Source organism: Leptodactylus fuscus, chromosome 4 (genome assembly GCF_031893055.1).
Source record: "Leptodactylus fuscus isolate aLepFus1 chromosome 4, aLepFus1.hap2, whole genome shotgun sequence".
NCBI lineage: Eukaryota > Metazoa > Chordata > Amphibia > Anura > Leptodactylidae > Leptodactylus > Leptodactylus fuscus.
In genome coordinates, this window is record NC_134268.1 from 201,974,593 (window position 1) to 201,989,988 (window position 15,396).

At 44.1% G+C, this 15,396-nt stretch overlaps 1 protein-coding gene across 1 annotated transcript in view; it reads left to right on the forward strand.

The window, feature by feature from the left end:
- The window catches only part of ODAD2 (outer dynein arm docking complex subunit 2), a 123,445-nt gene that overhangs the window by 12,338 nt on the left and 95,711 nt on the right, over window positions 1–15,396 (forward strand). Inside the window, exons 5-9 of the mRNA XM_075271699.1 lie at window positions 2,264–2,370; window positions 6,322–6,458; window positions 6,536–6,652; window positions 8,771–8,988; window positions 13,081–13,227. Of these exons, the coding sequence (XP_075127800.1) occupies window positions 2,264–2,370; window positions 6,322–6,458; window positions 6,536–6,652; window positions 8,771–8,988; window positions 13,081–13,227 (726 nt within the window). The remainder of the gene's footprint in view (window positions 1–2,263; window positions 2,371–6,321; window positions 6,459–6,535; window positions 6,653–8,770; window positions 8,989–13,080; window positions 13,228–15,396) is intronic.

The following is a 15,396-nucleotide window of genomic DNA, read 5'->3' on the forward strand; positions in this document are numbered from 1 at the left end:
GCAGGGAAAACTACTAACCAGCGGCAAGCAAGATCCAGAATGAGGCCTAAATAGCCTCTGGCCCGCTGCTGACCCCCCTGAACCTGGAAGTGCCTCAAGCGGAGGCCTCCGGCCTACCCCAGCGCCGGAAGCAGCAGTGACTCCAGCGCTGGACAGGGATCAGATCAGGCGCCTTCCTGCAGCACAGCGGAGGCCCCGGCCCGTCCTAACACTTATATAGGCCTTTAATGAGGCCCAGCTCCCACCTGTGCTTGAAGGCACCTCTCTAGTAGGACAAGAAAAGGTTAACAGAAGAAGCCATCTCACAGCTAAGGTTTTACCTGAATTGTATCCTCACTTACCACACATAGGAGAGGAATCTGGGGGAGACATAGTGACCTTCCAGAATCTTACCTGTCACCTAATAGGATTCATGAACAGTAAGATTGAGCAGGGCGGTTACCGTATATATTCAAGTATAAGCCGACCCCCCTAATTTTACCACAAAAAACTGGGAAAACTTATTGACTCGAGTATAAACCTTAGGGGGGGAAATGCAGCAGCTACTGGAAAATTTCAAAAATTAAAATGGTTTTTGGGTGCAGTAGTTGCTGGGGAAGGGGAGGGGGTGTTTGGTTGTCTGTCTGCCCCTTCCCTGAGCTTGAGGACTGAGTTTTTTTTCCCCCCCAATTGGAACTCAGCCTGGCTGAATATAGGGGATCTGTAGTGCTCCTATTAACCCCTTCCCGACGGAACAGGAGCACTGCAGATCCCCTATATTCAGTAGACCGGGCACTGTCAGACACAGGGAGACCTAATGTGTATGTGTGTCACAGTCATTTTCTACTTTTATATGTATTCTAGGGAAAGGAGGGATTTACAACTTTTATTTATTTTATTTTTTTTTCTTTCACTATTTTATGGGAGATTCTATACATTACTATTGCGGCTGGTCATAGACCCCTCCCCCCCCCCCAAAAAAAAAAATATATATATTTTTTTTGCTTGACTCGAGTATAAGCCGAGGGGTGCTTTTTCAGCACAAAAGCTGTTCTTAAAAATTCGGTTTATACTTGAGTATATACGGTATTTTTCAGTGTCCTGTTTTGCTCTTTGTCCCCTATTGAATACAATGAGAGGCAGGTTCAGGGTGTAATTTGGTACTGACAGAATCCACCTTTCACTAAGTTGTGTGCACACACCATATTGCAGTACAGTACCCAAATAAAACTCAGTCCAAATAATATGGCTATACAAGGTGTAAATAACCCTCTCATATAATATTCTATATACTGTACCGACCGCATATTACAGCTGTTTAGTACAGAACTAGTACTGCGACATACAGCCATAGTAATATCACCACACAATACTGCCATATAGTTCTTCTCGAGTAATGTTACCATACAGCACTAAGTGATGCCACTCAGTGATCAGTGGCTGTTTAGGTAAGGATAGATTCACATCTGCACGGGGTACCCAAAAGACGGAGCGCTGGACCTTTAAAACAGCGGCTACCCGCGGACACCGGCAGACCCCATTGACTATATTGTGATCCTCCGGGTGTAAGCGGATGTGACGGCGACTGAGAGACAAGTATTCCGTGCAGTACTTTTCTCTCTGACGATATTGCGCGGTTTTTGTGGCGGGTTCTCCACAGATGTGAATTTAGCCTTAGTAAAGGACTTAATGGAGATATCTCGTTGGCCCATAGTAATTAAACTTCTAATGTTTGACCCTCCTCCCCCAATAATCACTTTTATGGGGGAATAAAGGGATCCTGAGAAATTGGGCAGTCCCTTTAACCGGACTTGACATGGCAAATGTCTCAAATTTCCTTATTTTTTGGATCAATGCCATCTGATTGGCTGCTGTCCGTTATGTGTGCCCATGCATCAAGTTTATTTGTGGTCTGTAACCATGGAGATACGTTGGAGTGCCTAGGGGCTGCGTACAGAAAACGGTGGAGATATTTAGTCTGTAGGTGTTCTTGTCTGTTACCTCCAGTTCTGTAGTTTTACATTTTCTATGTAAGTAAGTAAGCTGTATAATATAGTATGTGAACATAAATTCATAACAATCGTGAAGCCTTGTCATTTATTGGTCAGTATAACAAGGAATGAATATATTCAGTGTTGTCGTGGATGAGGGAACTTTACCTCGTGTGACTCAACAAGGATTTGTACTTGAAACATTAATACTGGAACACACGGGGCTGTCCACTTTACAGCAAAGACAGATGTTCTGGGTCAAGGTAATAATCGCTTTCTGTTTCTCATTTCAGAGAAGTCCGTGTTTCTCCGACCGCAGTGAAGAATGAGATTAATCTGATCAGACGTTTCTGCAAAGAGGAAGACAAATCTGTGCTGAAATCAATAGAATACACTTCGGGTTTGTGATCTGAGCTGGTTTGATTAATATATGTTATTCGACATTGTAAAACAGGTTTTGTATGAGTACTACAGTGTTGTACACTATGTTATATGGTAAATAGGTGCAATATACATATATAGTAGCATCAAGTTGTACATAAGTACTGGTTGTTGTAAGAAACTTTGTAATATATCTTAGCAGATAGAAATGTCTCTACTGTTCAGGCTGTGTCGCTGCAACCCCTCCCTCTGCTAAAATATTTTGAGACAGACTGCAGGTTACTGGACTCAGATTTCATATGTCACTGCTGAATATAAGTCATTTATTCTCTACTAGCCTCTGCCTGCGACTTCATCTGCGGGTTGTTGGAGTGGATGATCCGCCTATATTCAGCAAATTGCTGCCGTTGATGATCCGCCTGCTCCGGAGTTTTGGCAGCTCTTAAGCTGCCCTGCTGCTGACCCTGTTCCTCGCGCCATGTCTGTGATTGTTCCGGCATCTCAGCAGCTCGCTGGGACGCCATATAATGAGCGTGTTTTTGGCGTTGATGATCCACCAACTCCGGTGTTTCGGCAGCTGTCAAGCTAGACTCCCACTGAACTTGTTCTTCGCACAGTGCCCATGATTGTTGCAGCATCTCAGCAGCTCGCTGGGACACCATATAATGAGCGTGTTGTTGGCGCCGATGATCTGCCTGCTCCGGTTTTCAGCAGCTGTCAAGCTGGCCTGCCACTAAACTCGTTCCTCGCGCTGTGCCTGTGATTGTTCCGGCATCTCAGCAGCTCACTGGGAGCGTGTTGTTGACGCTGATGATCCCCCTCAGCTCCGTTTGAGGAGAACTGTGTTGTCTTCTGGCTTCCTTCATAGATGTTCTTGTTTTAGAATTTTGAAACAAATTAGATTTTTTTTTCCCGCCATGTTTAAAAGTAGCAAACTGCCAATTTGGATTAAAGGTGTTTTCCCATCCAGTGTGTCAGCACTGCCTGGAGCAGATCAGATAATATGCAAATGTGTGTACAGACCAGACTGAGGGTTAGCTGAGTGTTTACATAGAGAGATAACAGGTGTTATCAGATGCTGAGATAAGAGCAGTGTAATATAGTGTGTGAACATAAATTCATAGCAGTCATGAAGCCATGTCATTTATTGGGATAAAAAGTAGCATACAGTCCTATGAAAAAGTTTGGGCACCCCTATTAATCTTAATCATTTTTAGTTCTAAATATTTTGGTGTTTGCAACAGCCATTTCAGTTTGATACATCTAATAACTGATGGACACAGTAATATTTCAGGATTGAAATGAGGTTTATTGTACTAACAGAAAATGTGCAATATGCATTAAACCAAAATTTGACCGGTGCAAAAGTATGGGCACCTCAACAGAAAAGTGACATTATTATTTAGTAGATCCTCCTTTTGCAAAGATAACAGCCTCTAGTCGCTTCCTGTAGTTTTTAATCAGTTCCTGGATCCTGGATAAAGGTATTTTGGACAAACAATTCAAGTTCAGTTAAGTTAGATGGTCGCCGAGCATGGACAGCCCGCTTCAAATCATCCCACAGATGTTCAATGATATTCAGGTCTGGGGACTGGGATGGCCATTCCAGAACATTGTAATTGTTCCTCTGCATGAATGCCTGAGGATTTGGAGCGGTGTTTTGGATCATTGTCTTGCTGAAATATCCATCCCCGGCGTAACTTCAACTTCGTCACTGATTCTTGAACATTATTCTCAAGAATCTGCTGATACTGAGTGGAATCCATGCGACTCTCAACTTTAACAAGATTCCCGATGCCGGCATTGGCCACACAGCCCCAAAGCATGATGGAACCTCCACCAAATTTTACAGTGGGTAGCATGTGTTTTTCTTGGAATGCTGTTTCTTTTTGGACGCCATGCATAACGCCTTTTTTTTATAACCAAACAACTCAATTTTTGTTTCCAAAATGAAGCTGCCTTGTCCAAATGTGCTTTTTCATACCTCAGGCAACTCTATTTGTGGCGTACGTGCAGAAACGGCTTCTTTCTCATCACTCTCCCATACAGCTTCTATTTGTGCAAAGTGCGCTGTATAGTTGACCGATGCACAGTGACACCATCTGCAGCAAGATGATGCTGCAGCTCTTTGGAGGTGGTCTGTGGATTGTCCTTGACTGTTCTCACCATTCTTCTTCTCTGCCTTTCTGATATTTTTCTTGGCCTGCCACTTCTGGGCTTAACAAGAACTGTCCCTGTGGTCTTCCATTTCCTTACTATGTTCCTCACAGTGGAAACTGACAAGTTAAATCTCTGAGACAACTTTTTGTATCCTTCCCCTGAACAACTATGTTGAACAATCTTTGTTTTCAGATCATTTGAGAGTTGTTTTGAGTAGCCCATGATGCCACTCTTCAGAGGAGATTCAAATAGGAGATCAACTTGCAATTGGCCACCTTAAATACCTTTTCTTATGATTGGATACATCTGGCTATGAAGTTCAAAGCTCACTGAGGTTACAAAACCAATTTTGTGCTTCAGTAAGTCAGTAAAAAGTAGTTAGGGGAATTCAAATCAATAAAATGATAAGGGTGCCCATACTTTTGCACCGGTCAAATTTTGGTTTAATACATATTGCACATTTTCTGTTAGTACAATAAACCTCATTTCAATCCTGAAATATTACTGTGTCCATCAGTTATTAGATATATCAAACTGAAATGGCTGTTGCAAACACCAAAATATTTAGAATAAAAATGATTAAGATTAATAGGGGTGCCCAAACTTTTTCATAGGACTGTATGTGTTAATCAAGGTTACACACTATCTATGTGCCAAATTTCATTCAAATCCATTCCTAATATTAGTATTAGTAGGAATAGGAGTTAGTAGGATGAACACACACAACAGTTCATCCTTAAAAATAGGGTTCATTGATATAGCATTGTGTCTACTGTAAATGGAAACCATGATGCAGATGTGAAGAGAGCAAGTCCCTTGTCTGTATGAATATGATCACCCACAGGATAGGTCATCTGGTCTTTTGGGTTCTGACACCAGGCCCTGCACAGATCAGCTGGAAGTAAGAAGCCGCGGCAGTGATAGGAGCGTCAGTTCCCTACCACTACTACTATAGCACGGACATGGCTGCAATTCCGCTACTGTTACCTGAATAATGAGCAGACTGTCCCTGTCCATTGAAGCAGATTCTGGAGCCAAGAGGCTGGGAACGGGTGTCAGACCCCCACACGTAAGATAAGAATGACCTATCCTGTGGATAGTCAGCAGTATAAAACATGCATCTCGGATTGGAAATCACTTTTGAAGTTTCAGATAAGGGCGTCAACTTGACCGTAATGTCTTGCGGACAGTTCTTGGGAGTTGCAACAATAACATATATTGGTACTTTGTCTCCACCAGCAATTCATATGCCATGAAGTCCCTCCTTTTCCATAGGAGATGGAACGTCACAGCCCATGATAGCTCCTTAAGGCTGAGGCCTCACGTTGCAGAATGTAGAGTGTTTTTGTTGCAAATTTAGTTACTTTTTTTTGAGCCAAAGTCAGAAGTGGATTGAGCAGAAGGGAGAAATATAAGAACTCGCTATATATATTTCCCATTCCTTTTGCAGCCATTCTTGACTTTGGCTCAAAAAACCGCTGCAAAATCTGTAACAAAACTGTTGCATTTTCGTAACGCGGGGCCTCAGCCTAGGACTGGGCCCCACGTTGCAGAAACGCTACATTTTACATTACCTGGATGAGATTCAAGTTAATCGCATCCACCTATAAAAATAAAAATCTGCAGTGGAAATGCTGCGATTTTAAAAACACTCATGTTTTTGTAAATCCCAGCATGTCAATTATACCTATGGAAATATATATGTGCTGGCGTTGTCTGTATAGGTATAATAGGGGCAGAATAAAATAAAAAAAATAATACGAAATATCACTAAAAGGCGAATATATTTATTTTGATTTTTTTTCTCTAGATTATGAATTCTCCAATGGTTGCCGTTCTCCACCTTGGAGACAAGTTCATGGGGAAATCTGCTATCTGATGGTTACACCCCATGACACTGAACCTATCTGTGTGACGTGCAGCACATCGGGGACCTTTATAAATGGAGTGAGTGCATTTCGATCTGTTAACCCTTTATGTGGCTTCAGAAGAGTTTCACTCACCTGCACCGATTCATTTTTCAGGGTAAAATCAAGGATACGAATGAAATTAACTACGACAGACAAGGTCAGGTTTACAAAGATCTCATAACGTTGCTGAAGGACAAGTCGCCACGATTTGCTGAAAACATCACTAAGCAGGTACACATGATATTCTGATGTTGTGTTACTCTTTAATATGAAGTTAGCTACTTTCTTTTAGCTACTATCTGGGGTATGTGTAGGCTGCCTGGGCTAACTTTACACTGTCTACAAGTAACTTTGTTATTAAAGGGGTTGTCCCATCTCAAGGATCCTATCTATACTGGTAGCTTATGTAAAGTGAAGACTTTTCCTAAATATAATGCTTCGGAATTGCTGCTTTGTTTGCCTGCTATGTGAACTTACTCCGCCCATTGTTTGAGACCAGTAGTTTGGTCATAACAGAGACACCTTGACACAAAAGTAGGTTGATCGCCATAGTGCCATATAAACTGAGCAGTTATTAGTATAGTATGTCACCGTATGATACTTAGTGCAATCGTTCAGGCACATGTAGGTTCATTATTGTCACCAACACAGCCCAATTTACGTCTGGTGCCGAACATTCTTGTCATCCCTCATCATCAGCTTGTGTGATAGGTCCTTTAGTAAATCTGTCCCTATGTATGAATCCTGCCTATTAGCTTTAGGACAAATGGTCAAGGACTGACTATTTACAGGGTTGTCATGATGACCTATCCTAAGTATAGGTCAGGGGTCAACAACCTTCGGCACTCCAGCTGCTGTGAAACTACAACTCCCATCATGCTCCATTCACTTTCACGGGAGTTCCAAGAACGGCAGAACAAATATGCATGCTGGGAGTTGTAGTATTACAACAGCTGGAGTGCCGAAGGTTGCCTAGCCCTGGTATAAGTCATCATTGGAAGATCAGCGAGGATCCAACATTTAGGACTCCCACTCATAAGCTGTTTGAAGGACCATAACATTTAGGTGAGCACTGTGGCCTCTTAACAGAACACCAAGTAAAGAGTCAGACATATGTGCGGCAGATCACAGCGGATTAGTGGCCTAAATTTGACTCAACCTAAAACTATATTCACATGATCATATGCTTTATCAGTGTGATACCTGTATTTTTAATGGCTAGCACACTGACCCGTTTCTGTGGCCCCATACACACGCCTGTGTATTATCACGATGTGCGTAAGGGACCGTGATCCCAAGTCAAAACTCAGAACGAATTCTATTCCTCTCCATTTTGTGGCCTAGGCTCACTGCATGAAGTGAATGGGTCTGAGAAGGGCATGAACCACACACATATTATGTGTGTGCCATATACATGTGCACTGGCCCCTGGGGCCGGAATTCCCTCTCACAATTCTTTATACAGAATACCAATTGGTGAAGGTCTTCAGACTGAAACATTTGGGGATCTATTCTCTGTAACAGTCCGACATTCATTATTGTTTGGATCTAATATGTTTGATACTTTAATAAAAATAGAACAGTACTTGCATCTGATCGGGCGCCATGGATTCTCTGACATTGGTTTTGTCCAAGACGGTCCTTGCACTATTACCTTTCCTACATCAGAGTGTGGTAGAACTGGATACATATACATAGGGGTCCATTAGTCTATTGGTCTTTACATGGCCAGTAAAAATCAGGGCTATTTTACATGCGGCACGGGACTGTGTATTTTGGTCCTGATTTTGATGCGGGAAGCCACGTCAGAATAGGACCAAAATGCGCCTGCCGCGACTGTCACGGCTTCCTGCTCCATTCTAGGCTCAAATGAATGGACCTAGTCCGGAGGGTGCTGTCACGAGGCGGACACTGGGGATGGCTCAGCTGCAGAATCCGCCTGAAGAAAGGACAGCTCGCTTTTTTTTTCCGTGAGCCGGAACATACCACTCACGGAAAAAAGGAAGCTAGCGGCCTACATAGACCTCTATTGTGAGGGGGCGGATTCTGAGGTGGATTTGGCGTCAGAATCCGCGCCCCCCTTGTCCCGTGTGATCGAGCCCTTAGGCTGAAGTAGCCCAGAAGACTTTGCTATTCCATACCACAAAGTACACAGCGCACTTTCGATTGTTGTGAATCCTATGATTATGACACCTAGCTGTATACTAAGCGTATACTGTATATCCCTTAGTGTATCTGTCGCTATATTTTCCCATTTCGCTGCATTTTCTTCATTCATTTTGCTATTTTTGTTTATAGCCTATTTCGCCATCAGCATTCGATTCATAAACTTGTATTGTCTATTCATAGGATTTTATATATTATGAAGACCAACCAGTGGCTCAAACCATTCAACATGTGGATATCGTTGAAGCAGAGGAACCAAGCCAAAACCATTGGTCTAATGAGTATCCAGAAAAGAAAGCACAGGAGAAGACAAGGAATCCACTTGTAAAAAGCAAGACTAACAAGGCCAAATTAGAGCCGTCTCTGAAATGGAAGAACCTAACCCTTAATGGTCACCAGGAGTATGTTGTCTTTTCTGTCCTAATACCTTGCAATTCTCATAGTTTATGGACGTTTTAAATGAAGCAGATACGTAGACGGGGGCCAAATTATTTTAGTTAGTGGCGGCGATTTTTGTAGATGGAAAAATTCTCTGGAAACCTCAGTAAAATTGAAGATTGTGGCTCTCGGTACATACAAGTCGTACAGGAGGACAGACATAAAACGTTATTAAATTCTGTCTTGATTTACGTGAACATTATAATTTTCTAATCTAATAAAGATGAGAAATTAAGAAGGGCTGCAGGAACGCACAAGGCAGGGCTGTAGTTGGCGATTTTATTGCCGTATAATTGTGGACGTTAGGTACTTCTAGGCGACCACCTCGGTATGTTGGGACAGTGAGACTGAATTGTCTCGCACATGATGTGCCATGTGGAAATGATTTCCATTTCACTAACATTCTTACAATGGAGCATAAAATCTGTAGATCTAGTATTATATTGCAGCTGGTTAGGCTACAGCAGCTTAAAGGGGTTTTCTAGGATGACCCTATTGATGGCTTATTATTAGGATAGTCCAGATATCTGATCAGTGTAGGGCTGAAACTTATCACTGCTTGAAGGGACCGCGGCCTGTTCGTTGTATACAATGGCGGCAAACCACCTGCTTACTAGTGTCAATGGGATCTGGCTGCAGTACCCGACACTGCCACTACTAAGCAGATGGCAGGCAAGTAGACCGACTAATGTAAACCATGAGTAGGTCACAGCATTGGACCAGGCGCCCTAGCCCCATTAAACAGCTGATCAGCGGGGCTGCTGAGAGTCAGTCTAAGGGTTGGCTCACATCTGCTTTTGCATTCCGTCTGGTGAAAGTCCGCATGGAGACCCCCCAAACGCAATACAAACGCAATTGCAAGCGCTGTGCTGTAAAAGCACACGGACCCCTATAGACGGGGTCCGTGTGCTTGCCGAATGCAGCCTGCATGAATCGTGCGCACAATAAAGTAGATGGTGAACTACTTTCCTGCCTGCACGTTTCCTGCGGAGATCTGGCAGCAAGCACACGGACCCCATTATAGTCTATGGGGTCCATGTGCTTTTACTGCACCAGCGCTTGCAGTTGCGTTCGGTATTCCGTTCAGGGGAGGTCCCCATGCGGACTCCTCCGGACAGAATCCACATGCTGATGTGAACGAGGGGTCATATTAATGACCTATCCTAACAATCAGACATCAATACTGTGAACCTGGAAAACCCTTTCAGCTCCTTAATCTGTATTTTTTTTTCATTCTCTTTCCTGGTGATGGTAAGATAAAATAGACATCGGGGGTAGACTTTGATGGACCCTATTATAAATAAATGGGGTCCATGGGGCAACACTGGTATCTGCTGGGCAGCAGACCTAGCATTGTGTTGCGGTTCTCATTTACAACAGAAACCCATTGTGCAGATGTAAACAGAGCCTAATTTGTATATTTTTGCATGTCTTCCTTATTATTTTTAGGTACCTCTGTCATTATCTGTAATGGTCCTTGTCCCCCATTGACTTCTAATGTGTCAGGTTTCTGTTAGGCCTCCAGTGCACGGCCTCTGGCCTCTATAGCCACCATATTCCCCGCCCTGCACTATATATAGAGACCTGGTTACAAAGTATTATAGTTATCTGTGATGCCGGCAGTCACTGCTTACTGTCCTGTGATATAACCATGATGGGTCGTAGTCAGTGGTCATAGTAGTATCCTAATATACGCTGCCGTTCCCAGCATTTATGCTCCAACCCGGTAAGATTGATCCATTTCCTAACACCTCACTGGCAGGCCGTATGGGATCTCTCTTTGTTAATTTTGGTCCCAACTTATAGGACCTATGTCTGACTGTGTTATATGGTTGTTGTTTTATAGGCCTATCTCATTATGATTGTTGGCATCTTAGATGTTTAATGTCAAGTTTTAGTGATTTATAAATATTTTTGTGCTGTGACTCCATGTTCAGCTGTTCTCAACACATTCTCACGCAATGTCCCTCGTATACACAGAGAAAACTTTCCAATGTGTACTCCAAACATAATGCCCTTGACCAGTGGCGTAACTAGGAAAGGCAGGGCCCCGTGGCGAACTTTTGACATGCTTCCCCCTTCCCGACTGACACCGAAGACCCCCCTCCCCCCCCACATTCCTGGGCTCTCTATTATGCCCCATAGTGGCCCCTGCACACAGTATTATCCCCCATAGTGGCCCCTGCACACAGTATTATGCCCCATAGTGGCCCCTGCACATACTATTATGCCCATAGTGGCCCCTGCACATACTATTATGCCTTGGTGGCCCCTGAACACAGTATTATGCCCCATAGTGGCCCCTGCACATACTATGATGCCCCATAGTGGCCCCTGCACACAGTATTATACCCCATAGTGGCCTGCACACACTATAACGCTCCATAGTGGCCCCAGTACACAGTATTATTTCCCATAGTGGCCCCTGCACACAGTATTATGCCCCATAGTGGCCCCTGCACACAGCATTATGCCCCATAGTGGCCCCTGCACACAGTATTATACCCCATAGTGGCCCCTGCACACAGTATTATACCCCATAGTGGCCCCTGCACACAGTATTATGCCCCATAGTGGCCCCCGCACACAGTAATATGCCCCATAGTGGCCCCTGCACACAGTATTATGCCCCATAGTGGCCCCTGCACACAGTATTATCCCCCATAGTGGCCCCCGCACACAGTATTATGCCCCATAGTGGCCCCTGCACACAGTATTATGCTCCATAGTGGCCCCTGCACACAATATTATGTCCCATAGTGGCCCCTGCACACAGTATTATGCCCCATAGTGGCCCCTGCACACAGTATTATGTCCCATAGTGGCCCCTGCACACAGTATTATCCCCCATAGTGGCCCCTGCACACAGTAATATGCCCCATAGTGGCCCCTGCACACAGTATTATGCTCCATAGTGGCCCCTGCACACAGTATTATGTCCCATAGTGGCCCCTGCACACAGTATTATGCCCCATAGTGGCCCCTGCACACAGTATTATGCCCCATAGTGGCCCCTGCACACAGTATTATGCCCCATAGTGGCCCCTGCACACAGTATTCTGCCCCATAGTGACCCCTGCACACACTATAACGCTCCATAGTGGCCCCAGTACACAGTATTATTTCCCATAGTGGCCCCTGCACATACTATTATACCCCATAGTGATAGGGAGTGTACTGTAGATTGTGCGCTCTATATGGGACAGTGACTGACAATGTCTGTAAATCTCTGCAGAATATGATGGTGCTACAAGGCATAAACCAGCATTTTTGCAATACTCCCTGCATTGAAAAACATAACCAACTCTGCCATTCAACGCAGTGAGAAGAAAGTATGCTACGTCTACACCATTGTGCAAGAATACTGAGCCATGGGCTGCGATGGCTCCTGCTACGCATCAGAGAATGACATAATAGTGTAACGCCAGCTGCATGTTTATAGATCTCGATAATAGAGACTTAGCCATAGCATTTCAAAGCCAGTGACCTCCTGCACAGATTCTTTCCACTCTTTGCTATAGAATCTGTTTTCTTTGACTCGGCTAATAGGCCAATTACATCCAATAATTTGTTTCACAGCCACATAGTCGTGAACCCTGCCGCAGCCATAATATCTGTGACATCTGTGAAACCCAGAAGTGGCACAAAGCAGCAAATGCTCCGAGCCCCTGGCAACTCTTCCTGTTCTATTAACAAGTTCGATATATTCTTCCCTTTAAGTTTTTGCAGCTATAGAAATTTTTTTATAGCTTTGCAGAATAACACTTAATAGCCCTAATAGGCACAATGTGTACTCATAGCTCCATCTTGTAAATCAGTTGTTGTGCCCTCATGGCCTCACTGGGCAATATACAAGGACCCCTACATTGTCTTCACATGACCACTCCCGTGCAGAAACGGCATATAAAGCATTTACAAGATAACTTAGAATAAAACACTGCAAAGTCACAGATCCAGTAACTGTAAATGGGAAAGGAAAATGTGAAGAAATTAAGATTCATTGAAAATGAGTAGAACTTGTTGCTAGCGTCTGAACGCTTCATTTCTTTTTCCAGAACCACAATTACAAGCAAGGACGAGAAGGCTGCAAACAAGAAGGATGCGTCCAAAGAGCAGAAGAACGCTAAGCCGACAAGCTCGGAAAGTAAAAAAAGGTCCTTCATTGTCACCCCTGTGCTCAGGAGGTCATCCGCCTTAAAAAGGTAGGACGTCTTAGGATTCACTTCTTACTAATCCCTAGACAAGCATACTATGTATATCTAGGTGCTAGCTGGTGGCGTCCCGTCTACCTAGGATGTAAATGTACACATATGTCTTTCCCTGCCTTTCCTTCTTGGTTCAAGACATGTTGAGGTAAGTGACCGAGATGGAAAGTGGTTTACTGTATGAGCAGTATAAAGATCAGGTTTACGCCTAAGGGCGGGTTCACACCAGCGCCAGGTCTTCGCTTTGCAGGTTTCCGTCTTCTGCTCGAGAAACTGGACTGGAGATGGAAACCCGGCGGTCAGTTTTCAAACGCATTCACTTGAATGGGTTTGCAAAGTGACCGCCCGTGAGCGTCTTCTGGTCTCTGCGGCAAAACCGTTTTTTTTTAACCGTGCACAAAGTTGGACATGAAGGACTTTGTGTCCGGTTAAAAAAACAAAAAAAACGGTTTAGCCGTGGAGACCAGAAGTCGCTCACGGGCGGACACTGACTGCCGAATTTCCGTCTCCTGTCCAGTTTCTCGGGCATAAGACAGAAACCCACAAAGCGGAGACCGGACGCAGGTGTGAACCCTCCCTTAGTTGTGACATATCAGCTGTTTTTCGTCTCGCTCACCACTTTTTAAGATAGTTGCTGGAGTCGAGCAGGGATCTACTTGGGTCATCAAATTTACGACAACTCATGCTAGAAAACTGGCATGACTTATACCAGAAATCTGATTGGTGTACATTTCAGCTCCGGTGCTTGGGACCTCTCGAGGGGTGCCAAAATTATTAAGAGGCTGGGGCATTCCCTGGAGGGGTTGCCTGGGCAAAAAAATGTATTTTTTAAATAGACTGTGGGGGTAAAAAAAAAAATCATACTCGTCTCTCCTGGGTGCTCCGGTGTCTCCCAGCGCAGTCCAGTCCTGCCGGTCTGTTGTTGCCTTACAGCGAACGTCCCCACCACATGTGACCACTGAGGCCAATCAATGGCTTTAGCAGAAGGGACCAAAGACGCCACAGTCAGCGAGGAGTTTCACTTCTAGAAGACATCTAAGCAGTGGGACTGGACTGAGCTAGCAGGACGCTTGAGCGCCGGGGACAGGTGAGTATGAATTATTATAATTTTTTTTTTTACCTCCCTTATTCTATTTAAAAAATACCCTTTTTGCCTGGACAACCTCAGTTTGACACAGGAAACTCCGTTCTTAATATATTCTCCACAGTACCTTCCTGAAGTGGCTAAGCACACACTTTAAGGTGAAAATATTTTTATCCTTTGTACACAGCAGAGTGCATGAATTATTTTGTGTCATAAATTTGCAAATGTGGTTAAAATTATTACAGTGCAAGAAGCATAAAGTAGAAAAATAGCAAAATAGTACTTATTGCACGGTGGCTCAGTGGTTAGCACTGCTCTTTTGCAGCACTGGGGTCCTGGCTTTGAATCCAACCATGGACAACATCTGCAAGGAGTTTGTATGTTCTCCCCGGGTTTACATGGATTACCTTCAGTACTCTGGTTTCCTTCCATACTTCAAAGATACATATAGATTGGGAACTTAGATTGTGAGCCCTGCTTGGGACAGTGAGTGATAACAATATCTGTAAAGTGCTGCAGAATATGCTGGTACTGTATAAGCAAGAAAAATCAATAAATATTTTGCCCATTTTCCCTTAGGGCGCTTTCACACCTGTGCTCTTTGTCCAGTTTGTGCAGTCCGTTCGATTTCCGTCTTCTGCCCCGCGAAACTGGACAGGAGATGGAAACCCGGTGGTCAGTTTTCAAACCTATTCACTTGAATGGGTTTGCAAAGGTGACCGCCTGTGTGCATCTTCTGTCTGTCCGCAGGGAAACTGTTTTTTTTAGCCGGACACAAAGTAGGACATACACGTTCCTTGTGTAGTACCACATTAAAAGGATCCTATCATTGGATACCCTTTTTTCTGCCTAGCACATCGGAATAGCCTTAAGAAAGGCTATTCTTCTCCTACCTTTTGATGTCTTCTCCGCGCCGCCGTTCGGTAGAAATACGGGTTTTCTTCGGTATGCAAATGAGTTCTCTCGCAGCACTGGGGGCGGTCCTTAGCGCTCAAACAGCACTGGGGGTGTCCCCAATTCTGCGAGAGAAATTCTGGAATGCCCTCTCCCTGTGTATTCTTCCGTCCTGGGTTTCAATCTTC